Source organism: Parasteatoda tepidariorum, chromosome 5 (assembly GCF_043381705.1).
Source record: "Parasteatoda tepidariorum isolate YZ-2023 chromosome 5, CAS_Ptep_4.0, whole genome shotgun sequence".
Classification (NCBI taxonomy): domain Eukaryota; kingdom Metazoa; phylum Arthropoda; class Arachnida; order Araneae; family Theridiidae; genus Parasteatoda; species Parasteatoda tepidariorum.
The window spans coordinates 4,206,898-4,224,023 of NC_092208.1; the positions used below are offsets into that span (position 1 = coordinate 4,206,898).

Genomic DNA, 17,126 nt, shown 5'->3' on the forward strand with positions numbered 1-17,126 from the left:
CGTATTTGAATTTGTATAATTTAGTTCTGAGAGTTGCTCATTTTTCGGGCAAAAATAGACAACTGAGAGCTTTTTAAACTAAAAACGTTTTTAAAATATAAATAAACAAAAGTTTACTCTTCGCACTTCAAATTGAAAAAAAAGCACTTCTTGAATTTTATTAATAATTTTTTATTTTCCCCGCATTAAACTAAAGTATAAACAAAATAAATATGTTTATACCATTTTTGTAATATATAGTTCAGATAAAATTATTATTAATTGCAATCTTGCGGAAAATGCTGACTGTTTCGAAATTTCTCTGCTTTAAAATCATGTTTATGCAAAGCAGTAAATCACGTTACTTTTATAATAAATTATTTTTTTCTCGGAAATTTTGCATAAAGCATTCACAGAAACAGGATATTTTAGATACCCATTCTCATTCATTTGGATTTCAGGCTGTATCACCCAAAGAGAAGCGAGAAAAAGGTTTGAGAAATAAAAAAATATGAAAATTCACTTTGAAAATCTTTTGCATCTCTAAGTTTATCTTTTCTCCATTTTTTTGCTGTTCAATTTATTTTCTGTAGCCTTTATTTAAAGCAAAATTATGTTACAAAAGTCGAATGAATATCACAACTTAAATGTGATAACTGATTAAGTGCTTTTCGGTTTATTAGGTGTAAGTAAATTAAATTATTTTCTCCATTTGAAGTCCATTTTGTTTCGTGTCTAAAAAAAAAAATAGTTGGAATTACTTGAACCCGACAAGTCCGAAAGTATCACTAATTCTAATTGTATATATAATAAATCTTCTTCTACTAATCATTTTGAAATTTTTCTTCGAAAGAAGTATTTCCACAAAAGAACCTATTTGTACCAACTGAAATTGTCTAATTTTTGTATTTAAAACATAAAATCAAAGCTACAACTAGGCAAATGCACACGAGAAACAAAAACAAACACCTCACAGAATTGAGTAAACTTATAGCCATCATTTATAAATTTTAATTTATCCCAAGTGCTAAAATGGGCAGTGTCAGTTGCTGGGAACAGATACTAATGTGGAAATAACAGTTGTATAAAATGTTTAACATTCCAAAATGTTTAATCTTATCAATATAAGTATCTGATATATATAACTCTTGCGTTATAAAACTGGGGTGCAAAGCTTGCTACAGAATTAGTATACACTTTATAAATCACTGAGTTTGATTGGCACGCCATATTTTTAAACCTTTGAGGCAGAGTTTTTATTAAACATATTTTTCATTATTTAGCATAGTTTAAGTAAAGTAAAAAATATTAAATTTAGCATTTTAATTATTCATGTTTATGAAATACAGCCTTAAACACCAGTGTCTTTTTCTGCGTTACCTATTTTGGACTCTTCAGTTATCTTTATCATCTAAATCAATAAGTTTGCAAGATTAAATTCTTTATTTTTAACTGTTTCATTACCATTGTAGCAAAAATGTTTTAATTGAGTGAAAGTTATTTATTATTTTTGGTAAGCAACTACTATTTTAAAGTTAGAATATTTTATTTATTTATTTTGTATATAATTCCAGAAATTTTATTTTACCTGTATTTGTTTTTAAGAATTTTATTTCATTTTTATGACAGTTCAGAATACTTTTTCGAGTGTTGCTGAAAAGTATGACCTAATGAATGATGTCATGAGTGTCGGTATACATAGGCTGTGGAAGGACTATTTTATTCGGACTTTGTCTCCTGTTGAAGGCACCAAACTTTTAGATGTTGCTGGGGGAACAGGTAAAAATTTTTAAAGTTATTTACCTATTAGATTACTGTTATTTAATTGAAGACATTATCGATATTTTTTTCTGTCTTAAATGTTCTTTATGGCTCCTTGTTAATCACTCTCAAACTTTTAAGTGTAAAAGAAAGATACATAAATACGCATTTAGTTTTTAGGTAATCCTCAAAAAAATCTACAGGAGAACCTAGCAAATTATTTCAAATTATATGTGACTTGTGGGGAGGGCAGTGTCCCTAGCAACAATTTTATCTTGACTCCGGTTTGGCCAAAATGTGGGTTCTATATGAACATGCACTGAGGGACCAATATTGGTCTTATAAAGGGCCAATATCGGCCTTTATGGGGCCAATATAGAGCCTATATTGGCTGAAAAATGAATATTAAATATCGGGTGAATCTGACAATTCTATATTTGGCCAATATAGAGCTTATATTGGTTGAAAAATGGATATTAAATATCGAGTAAATCTGACATTTTTATATAGGGCTTATATATTGGTTGTAAAGGGGCTGCAAAATATCGAGTGAATCTGACAATACCGAAAAAATAATGGCCCTTTGAGCCAAGATTGGTAACTATTGATTCAATAAGGGCCCAAGTTATTTTGCTGCTAGGGGTTGCTCTGTTCTTCATTAAAGACTCACCACTTTGCATATGAAGCACAAACTTAAAATAAAAATGTGGGATTAAGCATTTAATTAAAGATAATTGCAAAAAAATCAATTAAAGAGCATTACTTTCTTAATATGTTAATTAGCTTGTTACGTCAGTAATTTTAAACCTCATGACTGTGCATGCACTTTTTTTTTCTCTTTCCAAAACCTGGTAAAAATTAGGTTTTTACTGGTAAAAACGTGGTAAATACTATTATAAAATGTTATGGAGTTCTAATTTAGATATCAACTGCTTCCTTTTAATTTTTATTTTATTATCGAGGTATTTAAGATAAATGACAAATTTTTCATTATACTCTTATACTCTTTATAAAGTGTTATAAAGTCTTGATTAGGAAACTATTTTTTTTTTTAATTTTTAATGACATTAGTTTTGAGTCTTTTTGATTTCAATCTAGGAAATGTTTTAAGAAACATTAATTATAAAACTCATTTTTCTGAAGAACTATTTTATCTGAGATTATGAAAAATGTGATAGCATAGTGTAAATGTGTTTTTTTTTTTAATTCTTCAAACATGTTTTGTATAAATCTTAAAATGTAACAATTTCAAAGTTGTTTTCTTGAAACTGGTTTTTACAGTAAGTTGTCTTAGATCCACTTAAACTCAAAATTGTATGCGAAAAATAAAAAACCATTTTTATTTGAAAAATTAGTTTTGAAAAGATTAATATTATAACTAACAACTTGATAATGTTTCTCTTATGCAAAACAGGAAGATAACATTTAAAAACGGTCAACAAATGTTTTTTGCAGAATGTATTCTGTCTTCATATATTTTAAGTGTTTTCTTAAAATTAAAAGGAGAATATTGTTTATCCAGACACAATAGAGGTGAGCTTAGACTTGCTTTTAGAGGTCTTGCCTGAATTCGAATATAAAAAAAGGTTGTTTTTTTAAGCCTGTCTTATCCCACAATTTAAAGGCCTCTATTTTTAAAAGTTATGGAACCAAAAATGCATGGAAATATAAGATAAGTTAAAACTATTGATTTTAAATCCATGACATTTGATACTATTATATNTTTTTTTTTTTTTTTTAATTCTTCAAACATGTTTCTTATAAATCTTAAAATGTAACTATTTCAAAGTTGTTTTCTTGAAATTAGTTTTTACAGTAAGTTGTCTTAGATCCACTTAAACTCAAAATCGTATGCGAAAAATAAAAAATAAAAACATTTTTATTTGAAAAATTAGTTTTGAAAAGATCAATATTATAACTAACAACTTGATAATGTTTCTCTTATGCAAAACAGGAAGATAACATTTCAAAATGGTCAAAAAAAATTTTTTACAAAATGTAGTCTGTCCTCATATATTTTAAGTGTTTTCTTAAAATTAAAAGGAAAATATTATTTATCCAGACACAGTGGAGGTGAGCTTAGACTTGCCTTTAGAGGTCTGAGCTTGCCTGAATTCGAATATAAAAAAAAGGTTGTTTAAAGAAAGGAAAGAAAAAAAAGGAAAAAAGAAAGGAAAAAAAAGGTTGTTGATAAAAAAAAAGGTTTTTAAGCCCATCTGAGCCCACAATTTAAAGGCCTCGATTCTTAAAAGTTATGGCACCGAAAATGCATGGAAATATAAGATAAGTTTAAACTATTGATTTTAAGTCCATGACATTTGATACTATTAAATTGCTTAAACATAATAATTAAACCATATAATTGTTTCATGACCCTGAGCCTAAATTCTTCAAGTCTGTATTAAGCTTCGGCTCAGACTAAGCTGATCTCTAATAAACAGTGCAGTTTTTTATATCATTGTACACTTTATTATGAAATAGTTTTTTGGCTTAATTAAGATTCTTATTCATTGCACCAACGAAAATTGTAAAAGTTTTTCTTCTTCACCTCCACCTTTATGTTAATGATGCTTGAAAGTTTCATTACTTTGATTTATATCTCATGCATGGTGCAGGGCATTTTTGAAAAGTGCTTAAATGTGCTTATTTTCATTTTTTAGCCTTTAAATGTGCTTTTTTCATGGGGTGTTTTTAAAAAGTGCTTAATTTTCCCTTTTTGAAAATGAGATTCTTTTTCTTTACCATGTCAATTTTCGCCATGTGTTCTCAAAAGCATTCTTTTCACATTGTTCTATTCAGCGTTATTCACAATTCATTCAACCACAATCTATATCCGTGTACCGTCGGTCCATAGTGTATGAAAGCGCCCATCGTTTTACATGTTTGATGCAATACTTGCAAATCCGAGTGTGCGTCGACTGAGCTGGATTCGGTGAGATTACTGCACTCTCACGTTCAACTCTGCTGCATTTTGCGAGATGTTTTGCACTTCAGGCTTCATTTTCCACCCTCTGATATCGAACCAAAAAAATCTTTAAATCATTTTATAAAGGCTAATATAATCAAGAAAAGAGTTTTTTTGTCAGAAGCTAGTTATTTTAACATGATCATGTGAAGTCTTTGAAAATTATTTTGCATTTGGTTAATGTATATAGTGCTTAAAAATATTTTTTGACTGCTTAAAAAGTACTGTAAACGGGCTTGTTTTTTGTTGAAAGATTTGTCTATGCACCCTGTCATTCCAATTATAATACTACCATTATTTATTTTCTAATTATACTTAACTATTTCTAATTATACTTATTAATATGTTTGCTTTGTTTCAATTGAAAAGAAATACTTATTTGTCAGGTGATATTGCATTTCGATGTCTGAAGGCCTCTTCTGAAGGCAGTGATGCCACTCAAAGTCATGTGACTGTTTTGGATTTCAATGATAAAATGCTGTCCATATGCAAGAAAAGAGCAGAAGAATCAGGTTTAGAGAATCGTGAGTACCTCTCCTGTTATTAATATGATCTCAGAGCTATTATTGCAAATTTATCTGTAAGGCTTCTATCATTTTTAATAATAAAAAATTTTGTATTTTCATTTGTCCTAGAGATTTGTTGAAAGTTAGAAGCATTATTATTATAATAGTTAGAAGTATTAGGTTGACAAAAAAGTAATTTTGGCTTTTTAGTTTGTAATAAAAGTTAATTTTTAATTAACTATAATCATCTGAATATTTTCTATTTTTATCGATGTCTTTTTGCGATCTTTCGGGGAACTTCAGGAATCCTTACTGATAGATTTTGTCAATGTATAAATTGCAGGGTTGCCGCAGGCGACTAAAATACCACTATTTGCAACTATTTTTGGTATGAGACGACTTTGGCAACTTTTTTCTAAATCAATCTGAAAAAGCCAAAAAATCAACTATTTTTATAAAAAGAGACTATTGGGAAACTTTTCTGTACTCCTAGCAATGATTTTTAGCATAAATTGGGTTGAAAACCTTTCGGCCTGCCGAAGCTTCTGAACACACTGAATTTTTTTTCTTTAAAAACTTAAAATTTTTGAATTGCAAATTTGAATCATAATTTTTTAATTATTTCAATTTGCACAGCAATTTTGCCATTGTAAGTCTATTTCGTTTCTTGATCGCCTTTGCAATGGTAATTGCTATGAAATTCCGCATGATTTTAAAAAACTCAAGTTTCAATATATTACAATGCATGAATTTCAAATTTGAGCAATCATTTTTCACCATATATATGTAAATGATATAAATATTTTACTGAATTGACACTGACTTATGTTGTCTGAAACTGAAGTAAAAAATTTCAAATTAATTATAAATCATATTTTACAAATTAAGAACTACAAAGAGTTTTTTTTTTTTAAATGTCAGCTTCTAAATGCAGTAAAGTTTACATTTAAATTACAAACAAATTCACAGAGTTTAAACGATTTGTAAGTGAGTAATCAATTTTTGCTTTCGTGGGATTTACATAATATGCCAACACTTTAATCCATTTAATTTGAACTTATTTTAATCAGTTTTTATAAAGCAAATTGTTTTCGATAGGTTATGATGTACTAAATATTTAATATAAAAATTTGATGATTATAAGCTTATGTTTTATAAGATAGTTTTTATAAGAAATTTCTGTTCATTTTTTACATCCGACACCATTTAATTGCCCAGTTGTAAAAACAAAAACAATTAACTAATCTAAACTAAGAAACCATGTAGTTAGATTGGAATTCTTTAAATATTCTAATTTTTAATGAGAAAATTAAAGCAAACCAAAAAATAATAAAATGTAAAGCATTTTGTCTAATTTTTTTTTTCTTCTATAGAGTATGCAACAAGTAATTTTAAAATTTTGCTATTGCGAATACTGAATGTCTCTTAAAATAATAGTGCTAATACAAAACAAGCAACATTCTTTAAACATTTGAATAGATACTGGTTTAAGGAAAATTATATCAATCAATTTTATAAAGAGCACTGTTTGGATATAACACAGAATAAAATAGCTCTATATTAAAATATAAATAAATGTAGAAATTTATTGATGTATAATCACCTGGAATTATTTTCTTTTGCTCAATGAAAATATATTTAACAGTTCTTATCCAAGGTTTTTTTTCAGTCAGTCCGATTTTTTTTTTTTTTTTTTTTTGCTACATTTTGTGCAAAAACTACTTGAAACTTTAAAATATTCTTTATTCATTAAAAGCACAATATTCTACAAGCTAAACATGTTGTTTTCTCCACATATATTCAAGATGATATGTTAAATAAATAACATTTTAAATAAAATACTTAATCATATTGACACTTTTCTTGTACCCACCTACACTTTATGAGAATGGAAATTTCGGGATTTTTGCTAGAAAACCTGGAAAAATCAGGAAAATTTGAAACGGGATTTGAGGGGATACCCTGTAGAGCTGGCAACACATTTATTAAACATAAAGTATGATACAATGAAAGTGCATTACAACCTGCGTAAACTGTATTTATATATATCATATCAAACAAACATATTTCTCAGTTTTATTGAAGTAAAGAATAGTCTTCAAAATAAACATCATCAATGTTAATCCAGTGAATGCTTATGCAATCCCACAATTCTTGGTTCTTGACATGTATGTTGAAACTATTCTATAGTTAAGTTTATGTTTTTCCACTAAAATATATTGTAATTTTTTTTAGATGATTTTTCTCTTTAGTATTTTAATGCTTCAAAATTGTATTATAAAATTTATTTGAAAATCACATTTTTCATAAAATATTTTCCAAAACTCATACTTGCCAAGTTTCCTGTTTTTTAATGAAGACTCCTATATTTTATGACTATCTCCTTTTTAACCGTATATTCTCAAATTTCTCCATATTTGTTGAAGAAACTTTTAAAAAATAAAATTTTGCCAATAAATTATCCGCTGATGGCAAAAATACTTCCCTTATTCCTCAACAGATAGAGCTATTGCCAGTACTGCAGTATGTTGAGTGTTAATAGTTTAAGTAGAGCCATGATGGCTGTAGGGATAGAGCGTTCTCCTACCAATGAGGTGAACCAGGTTCACATCCCAGCGATGGCTGGTCGATATGAATTCTGCATCCGACTTGCACTGACCACAGTGCTGATGTAAAATATCCTCAGTGGTAGAGGGATCATGGGTTAGAGCTCCCTTGCTGTCAGGCTAACCGTGGGAGGTTGTCATGGTCTTCCTCTCCATGTAATGCAAATGCATGTTAGTTCAATCAAAAAGTCCTACACAAAGGCAAATTTCTCCCAATATTTGATCCAGGAGTTCTATTGTCTTCTGGATTGGATTTAAAATTACAAGGCTACGTAGCTGAACATTAGTAGTTTGCAAATCAAAAAAATTGGGTCAACTGTTCAACGACGGTTATAAAATTAAATAGTTTAAGTACTTATAAATAATGATTTTAAAAAATCTTAGTTAGATTAAGATTATATACCTATTTTTTACTTCGCTAAATNATAACATCATAGTTAAATAACGGGATCGTCAAAATCACGAGGAAAAGTATAGAAATAATTAGGAAAAAATATATTTATGCTGAACTCAGCACGAATAAAGCGTGTCAAATGCATGATTTAAAATTTGCATGTCGTAATAGAATAATTGGAATATTTTATAATACGTGGGAACGCATAGCAATAACTGCCGAAAAAAATTTCGAAAAAAAAAAAGGAATTGCAAAAAAAAGATAAAAAATCACTTAGATTTAAGATGAAATCGTCAGAAATAAAGTGCACAAAAAGTGATTATTTAAATATGTGATCTGAAACTCGCGTCGTAATAAAAATTCGGGATTTTCGAAATCACGTAGAAAAGCGGAAATAACTGTATAAAAAAATTCATTCATATTTACGATAAAATCAGCTTAAAGAAAGCGTGTTAAACGTACATTTACTAAAGAATCTGTTAAAATTGATAGTGTCAAAACGTGATGACTTAAAATTGCGATTAAAAATTGTCATTTTTTAAAAAAATTTTATTGTGTTTAGAAGCTCTCGCGGGCTGCACTTCAGTAGTCGAAGGGCCGCATTTGGCCCACAGGTTGCAGGTTGTGCACCCCTAATGTACTAAATATTTAATATAAAAATTTGATGATTATAAGTTTATGTTTTATAAGATAGTTTTTATAAGAAATTTATGTTCATTTTTTACATCCGACACCATTTAATTGCCCAGTTATTAAAACAAAAACAATTAACTAATCTAAACTAAGAAACCATGTTGTTAGATTGGAATTCTTTAAATATTCTAATTTTTAATAAGAAAATTAAAGCAAACCACAAAAATAGTAAAATGTGAAGCATTTTGTCTAGTTTTTTTTTTCTTTCTATAGAGTATGCAACAAGTAATTTTATAATTTTGCCTTTGCGAAATACTGAGTGTCTCTTAAAATAATAGTGCTAATACAAAACAAACAACATTCTTTAAACATTTGAGTAGATACTGGTTTAAAGAAAATTATATCAATGAATTGTATAAAGAGCACTGTTAGGATATAACATGGTATAAAATAGCTCTATATTGAAATATAAATAAATCTAAACATTTATTGATGTATAATCACCTGGAATTATTTTCTTTTGCTTAATGAAAATACATTAAACAGTACTTATCCAAGGTTTATTTTAGTCACGCTGTTTTTTTTTACTTCATTTTGTGCAACAACTACTTGAAACTTTAAAATATTTTTTATTCATTAAAAGCACTATATTCTACAAGCTAAACATATTATTTTCTCCACATATATTCAAGATGATATGTTAAATAAATAACATTTTAAATAGAATACTTAATCATATTGACACTTTTCTTGTACCCACCTACACTTTATGAGAATGGAAATTTCGGGATTTTTGCTAGAAAACCTGGAAAAATCAGGGAAATTTGAAATATGAGTTGAGGGGCCACCCTGTAGAACTGACAATATGTTTATTAAACATAAAGTATGATACAATGAAAGCGTATTACAACCTGCGTAAAATTGTATTTATATATATCATATCAAACAAACATATTTCTCAGTTTTATTGAACTAAAGAACAGTCTTCAAAATAAACGTCACCAATGTTAATCAGTGATTGCTTATTCAATCCCAGAATTCTTGGTTCTTGACAGTGTAAATGTATGTTGAAACTATTCTATAGTTAAGTTTATGTTTTTCCACTAAAATATATATATTTTTTTTTTAGATGATTTTTCTCTTTAGTATTTTAATGCTTCAAAATTTTATTATAAAATTTATTTGAAAATCACATTTTTCATAAAATATTTTCCAAAACTTCAGTGTAATTTTTATTAAAAAATAAATTGTGTATAATTAAATAATAGTGATTGATTTTAAATTTTAGTGCCTTTAAATGAATTTTTCAATCTCTCTCTGCACAAGACAATATGATTAAGTGTTTTATAAACTTATGTTTGGTGCAACATAACTACATACTCGGCTCTTTTGCAAACTCATACTTGCCAAGTTACCTGCTTTTTAACGAAGACTCCTATATTTTACGACTATCTCCTTTTTGACCGTATATTCTCAAATTTCTCCATATTTGTTGAAGAAATTTTTAAAAAATAAAATTTTGCCAATAAAATATCCTCTGATGGCAAAAATAATTCTCTTATTCCTCAACAGATAGTGCTATTGCCAGTACTGCAGTATATTGAGTGTTAATAGTTTAAGTAGAGTTAATAGTTAAGTGGCTGTAGGGATAGAGCGTTCGCCTACAAATGAGGTGAACTGGGTTCACATCCCAGCGATGGCTGGTCGATATGAATTCTGCATCCGATTTGCACTGACCACAGTGCTGATGTAAAATATCCTCAGTGGCCGACGGATCATGGGTTAGAGTTCCCTTGCTGTCAGGCTAACCGTGGGAGGTTGTCATGGTCTTCCTCTCCATGTAATGCTAATACGTGTTAGTTCAATAAAAAAATCCTTCATGGAGGCGAATTTCTCCCAATATTTGATCCAGGAGTTCTATTTTTTTCTGGATTGGGTTTTAAATTACAAGGCTACGTAGCTGAACATTAGTAGTTGTAAGCCCAAAAAATTGGGTCACCTGTTCAACGATGGTTATAAAATAAAATAGTTTAAGTACTTATAAATAATGGTTTTAAAAACTCTTATTTAAATTAAGATTATATACCTATTTTTTACTTCGCTAAATGTTAGTCCTTATATTATTTCCAATATTGAATTGTTCTTTTTGACATACATGATTATGCATGATGTATGAAAACTTTGCATGTAGCCTAAGAAATGTTGCTAGTAAAATCTCTGCAAATTTATTTCTCCAATGTTGGCAGGTATGCAAACTAATTAATATCCCAATGCATAGCTAACTGGAAAAGTTTCCTATTGAATCTCTAATTATGTTTAAATGATGACAAGCTCAATCATGCTTCGAAAAATGATTAATTTATTTTCTATGTAAATACCTAAACCTAAATTTTTTGATTCTTAACAGTAGTTAAAAAAATTTATAGTAATTTTATCATTCATCATCATCATAGTTGGCCAGACAACCCAATGTGGGCCAATGCCTTCCTCTGAAGATTTCTCCATAATGACTGCTGATTTATCTTTGATCTCCAATTCTTTTCATTAATTGCAAGAAAATCAGACTCCACCAAGTCAGCCCATTTCAACCGCGGCCTTTCCCTCTTTCTTGCTCCAGTGGGTCTAAAAAGTAATATTTGTTTTATTGTATTGTCATGACTCATTCAAATCACGTGGGCCATCCAATTTTTTCTATTTATTTTTATATATTTAATAATATCAGTTTGTCTCTAAATCTTGTACAGTTCAAAGTTAAATCTCCTTCTCCAATTATTGTTTTCATTTTCCTCCAGTTTCGTCATTGTCCGAACTTCAGAAGCATATGTCAAGACTGGCCTGACAAGAATTTTGCAGATTAAGAACTTTGTAGATTAAGAACTTTGTTTTTCTAGAAAGGATCCTATATTTAAATTTTATCATCAGAAATTGTTAATTTTATTTAATAACTTTAAATTAATATCTTTTTATTAACTTTAATTAATTAAATTATTCCTAGTCATCATAGCATTCATTGATTTCAATAAATATCAGTTGTTTAATTTTTACTTCTAGATATTTTATTTATATTTCTCTGTGCATTTTATTTTATATTTGTTTCTTATTTTTTAGAACTGACATGCGTTCAAGGAAATGCTGAAATGTTGCCTTTTCCAGATCAGTCTTTTGATGCTTACACCATTGCATTTGGAATTCGAAATGTTGTTCACATTGATAAGGTAACAGAAAAAAAGTGATAAATAATGTGAAAAGGGAAATTTTTTTTATTTCGTAAAATGTTGCATCAATCAACAGAAGCCAAATTAAATTTATCTTTTCCTTTTTTTTTCTTTTTAGGCTTTATCAGAGGCGCATCGAGTTCTACTACCTGGCGGTCGTTTCCTATGTTTAGAATTTAGTGAAGTTCAATATCCCTTAAACAGGTTTAAATATTTGACTGCTTTTTGTTTTCTATCCCAACGGTTCACAACCTTTTTAGTTTTGCGAATTGCCAGTTTTATGAAAAAAACTATGAGAGAGTCACTAACAACTACAGGGTGCATAGCGTTTCTAAAGAGTACTTATTTTTGATTTACTTTTTTTAAAAGACCTTAAAGGTGCTTTTTTTTATTCAGGGTTTGTAAAAAATGCTTAATTTTCTATCTTTTAAAAAGAGATTTTTTTTTTGCCTTTCTGATTGTCGTTCTAAATTACAAAAATTGGATGATTTTCACAGTTTTCTCTGCAATATTTAACAGAAATTAGTTATTTTATAATAACTATGTAAAGTTTTTGAATTTCATTGATTTTATGCTTATAAATTTAGAACTTTAAAGGATAGAGAAAAAATACTTTTTATTGCTGCACAGAGCTTAATTATGATTTTTTTTAAGTGATTAAAATATTTTTTGAGTACTTAAAAAGTGTTTATTTTTTGTTGAAAAATCTGGCTACGCACCCTGAATTAAATTATAAATGCAAGTAAAAATAAATGACAAATAGAAATATATGTGTGATGAATATATGTGCATGTGTGTATATATATATCCCATATCCGGACATACATTAGGCAGAAGGGTCTCTTTTTCCAGACACTTTTTAACCATCAAAATAAATAGAGCCGCGATGGCTCAGGGAATAGAGCGTTCACCTTTCAATGAGGTGAACCCGGCTCAAATCCCAACGATAGCTGGTCGATACGAATGCCGAATCTGACTTGCACCGACCACAGTTCTGACGTAAAATATCCTCTAAGGTAGACAGATCATGGGTTAGAGTCCCCTTGCCGTCAGGCTAACCAAGGGAGGTTTCCGTGGTTTTATTCTTTCTGTAATGAAACTGCGGGTTAGTTCTAGCAAGAAGTCCACCACGAAGACAAACTTCTCCCAATACTTGATTCATGAGTTCCCTTGTCTGCTGGATTGGGTTCAAAACAACAAGGCTATGAAGTTGAACATTGGAAGTCGTAAACCCAAGCAACTGGGTCGGCTGTTCAACGACGGTTATAAAAAAATATATAAAACATATTTCGTTATGGCCGAGGGACAAATCTGTTGCAACTTTTCACCTCCTTACTGGCCACAATTGTCTTTCTAAACATTTATATCCTATAAAAATTCTTTCATGTCCTCTCTGCCAATTGTGCCAGTGTCACAAAATATTTTGTTTTACATTGAAATTTTCTTATACTGTAACTACCAATAAATTTTAGTTTTAAAGCCCTCTAGCGCTAAATAGAAACTCTTTAATACTCTCTGATATGTTGAACTTTATTGTTGTTTGAAACTCAATATTATTTTTTTTCTGTCCTAAGTGTCTACAAGTGGTACTCTGATGAAATAATACCAGTATTGGGGCAAGTTATAGCTGGAGAATGGAAATCCTATCAGTACCTTGTTGAAAGTATTCAGAAATTTCCTAAACAGGTATATTTTCTTTATTAATCTGTACAAGTGTTTTTGTTTTGTTTTTTATTGTAAAATCAAGATTTGGGTTATTCTAAATACAGATCTGTGCACCTGGAAAGTCATAAATTTCAGTATTTAACAAAATTTGTCATGATTTGAACGTTTATTTTTAAAAAAAATCTTTGAAAATCATGGATTTAGGTCGCCAAAAAATATGATTTTTGAAATGGAGTCCCCCCCCAATTTCATGCTGTTCCAATTATCTGAATTTCTAACAAAATCCCCTCTCACAGTCATATTTTATTGAGGTATATAATGTTTTTATAACTTTCTTTAAAAATTATTTTGTTCTTTAAAATAAAAAAATAATAACATCATTTCTAGAGTAAATTCTCTTTTAAATTTCTGTGATTTCAGAATTTTTTTATTATTTATTATTTTTATTTCATCAATTTAAAATTCTAGCTGAAGCAAATCAGTCATTGGAGAATTTTTTAAATTCCAAAATGAGTACAGAAAAATCCGGACTATTTCTTCTCTTTCTGATGAACAAGAAAAGTATCTTTAGAATATAATTCTGCAGGGAAAAAAAATTTTCTTTTGTATTTTTTCACCTATTTTATAGCTTCAACTCTTTCTTTAGTCAGTTTTTTAAATTTAAAATCAATAAATGTGAAGATGCAGAGTATAACAGTTTTGATTATACCTATCATTTCAATTGTAATGCTTTTTTAAATTTATTGTTATGTTTTTGTTGGAGAAAATAGTAACTTTGTTAAGTCATGAAAAATTCTTGGAATTAGTCCGAAAAAGTCGTGGATTTGAATATCTAAAATGTAGCAGATACCCTGTAAATATAAATCAGAACAAAGCAGCTCATTAAAAGTTGTTTTTTTGGTTTAGAGGGAAAAAATATATTATTCTAAATAGTGTACATTGTTATAACTATGAATTTCCATTCTTCCTCTTCATATTTTCTTCAAGTTATGGTGAAATATTTATTTTTTTGAAATAAATTATGGTTGTTGTTTTAATAATATGGATCTAAAAGCCTTTAAAAATATATATTTATAAATTTTGGCTTCATTTCAAAATGTTATTTACCGTATGTTATGATACCATATTCTATGATAGCGTATGTATGAAATGTTATTTGATGTTTCAACTGAAAACTCAAAGGGTTAATAAAAATTGTGTTTAAATCAACCATAAGAACCTCATAAAGTAGGAAAAGGGTATCAATTAATTTATTTTTTAAAACAAATTGCTGTATGTTTTGGAGTAACAGTGATCTTTGTAAAATGAACACATAAATGAATTTTTTTTAAATTTATGTGTAAAATTGGTTCTTTAGTCTGTTTATCAGACATTTCAAAGTAAGAAAAAGGTATGAAAAAGGAATTAATGATTAACTACAAAATAGCTGATTTGGAGACAAGTTTTTTTGGGGGGGAGGGAATACTGCTTTCACTAATTGATTAGCCTATTTAAGTTGCATGACTCTAAGCTTAAAGAACATAAAAATCTGACCATTAAACTTATTTTGTGCCTTGTACGAAAGGAATAAATAGTTGCTTGTCTTTACAGGAAGAGTTTCTTTCTATGATAAAAGAAGCTGGACTGAGTTGTGCAACGTATGAAAATCTAACGGGTGGCATTGTAGCCATTCATTCGGCTTACAAGCTTTGAGTATTTTATTTATGAAAATGCAAATAATGATTCAATTGTATATAGAGTGGATTAAAATAAATGTTGCACTAATTTATGATGTTAGAAAGGAATTATAACCTATTTGTTAAATATGAGCTGTTATTTTATAAAGTGGAATGTGCCTGGTTTTTTTTTGGTTTTTTTCTTCGTACATATGTATACAGTTGAATCTGTTTATTTCGAACCTCTTTATCTCGAAATTTCTAAAACTTCTTACATTTACTGTTTAAAATCAATGTATTTTCCATATTTATGTCAAAAAAATTTTAAAAACTCTGTTTCTCGAATTTCTAATAATAGAGCACAAACGTCAAAACTTTCTTCATCTGTAGAACTCGTAGACAGAGATGAATTTCGTGAATCCACAGGAAGTAGGGATGAACAGGTTGGGGGTGTTTCTTGGAATTTCAATCGCTATCCCTGCACTTCCTTAACTGGAAAGGAATACAGTGATTCTGGCAGTAAGGGAGGGGTTAATGAGTAGTGACCATCAGGGGTCAGCTTTTCAACGTAGATAAGGAAGCTAAGAATAGAAATTCATTTTGACCTCAAAATTGCAACCAATCGATCAAAGAATAATTAAGAGTTTTAAAGTGAACTATAAAAACTATAGTTGGTGCACAAACTTGTAGATGCCATTGATGAAAAAAATTAGACGCTATCAGAATTACTGTTTTGCCTGGAGAAATGTATCTCTAAAAACTATCCAAAATGGTTTTAAAAAACTGATTTTTAGAATAGCTGTGAAGATGATAAATAAGAGGTTGAAGGCATCAGTAAAGAAGAAGAAAATGTTAACACAGAAAATGCAGTGCCAGATTTGCCAGAATGGAATTCAATAAAATCTGGATTTAATGTTGACCTTAATTTTGAAGATTTTTACAAGTGGACAACTGCCTGGCAACGTGTGGAACATAGGCAGATGCTGAAATCATAAATAATGTCAAAGGAATGAAGATGAAGAAGCTGGAGATCATATTGATGAATCAAAAGTGAATGTAAAAGAAGTAGAAAAAGCTGTAGAATTTTTATAAACTGCTCTTGAATCCCAGGAAAATGTTGGTTATGAGGAATTTGCGATCTTCCCAACCTCAAAAGAATAATCGAAACAAATAAGGTCATACATCAAAAATCTTGGGAAAATTATTTCAGTGTTAAATGTATGTTAAGAAACTGTTATGTAAATAGATGTATGTGGTATAATTTATGTAAAGAAATGTCTATATTTTTCTACTAAAAACAATTGAAGCACTTTTAATAGAATTTCTTAATTAAATTAAATTTTTTAAAGTACCTGTATAACTCGAAACCTCTTTATCTCGAATTTTTCGCCTTTCCCGTGAGATTTGAGATTAACAGGTTCGACTGCATATATATATATACAGTATAATAAATAAATACAATAAATTTAGTAACAGCTTGTGAGATAAAAAAAAATTTCCTCAATGCTTTCTTTTATTCCCCATCCCTAGTCAGTGGGCGATTAATATGGAACGTTTTATTTGTCACATTCTTCCTAGTGAGCAAAAACAAAGTTGTATCGTCTATTGTTATCGGCAGTAATTTTGGCATATATATATATATAATATATGTATATATTTTATATATATATGCCAGTGATTTACAAAAACTACAAATTTGTATTTGTTTCTATTGACGCATCTGACATTACTGTCTAAACAAATAATG

General features: G+C 28.8%; 1 protein-coding gene across 1 annotated transcript; it reads left to right on the forward strand.

Moving 5' to 3' along the window:
- The first annotated feature begins 56 nt into the window (after positions 1-56).
- LOC107456504 (ubiquinone biosynthesis protein COQ3, mitochondrial) lies at positions 57-15,564 on the forward strand. The gene is made up of 7 exons (XM_043048672.2): positions 57-471; positions 1,609-1,758; positions 5,092-5,229; positions 11,953-12,059; positions 12,178-12,263; positions 13,634-13,745; positions 15,315-15,564. The coding sequence occupies exons 1-7, from the start codon at positions 279-281 to the stop codon at positions 15,414-15,416; spliced, it is 888 nt and encodes a 295-aa protein (XP_042904606.1). The 5' UTR covers positions 57-278; the 3' UTR covers positions 15,417-15,564.
- Positions 15,565-17,126: the final 1,562 nt, after the last annotated feature.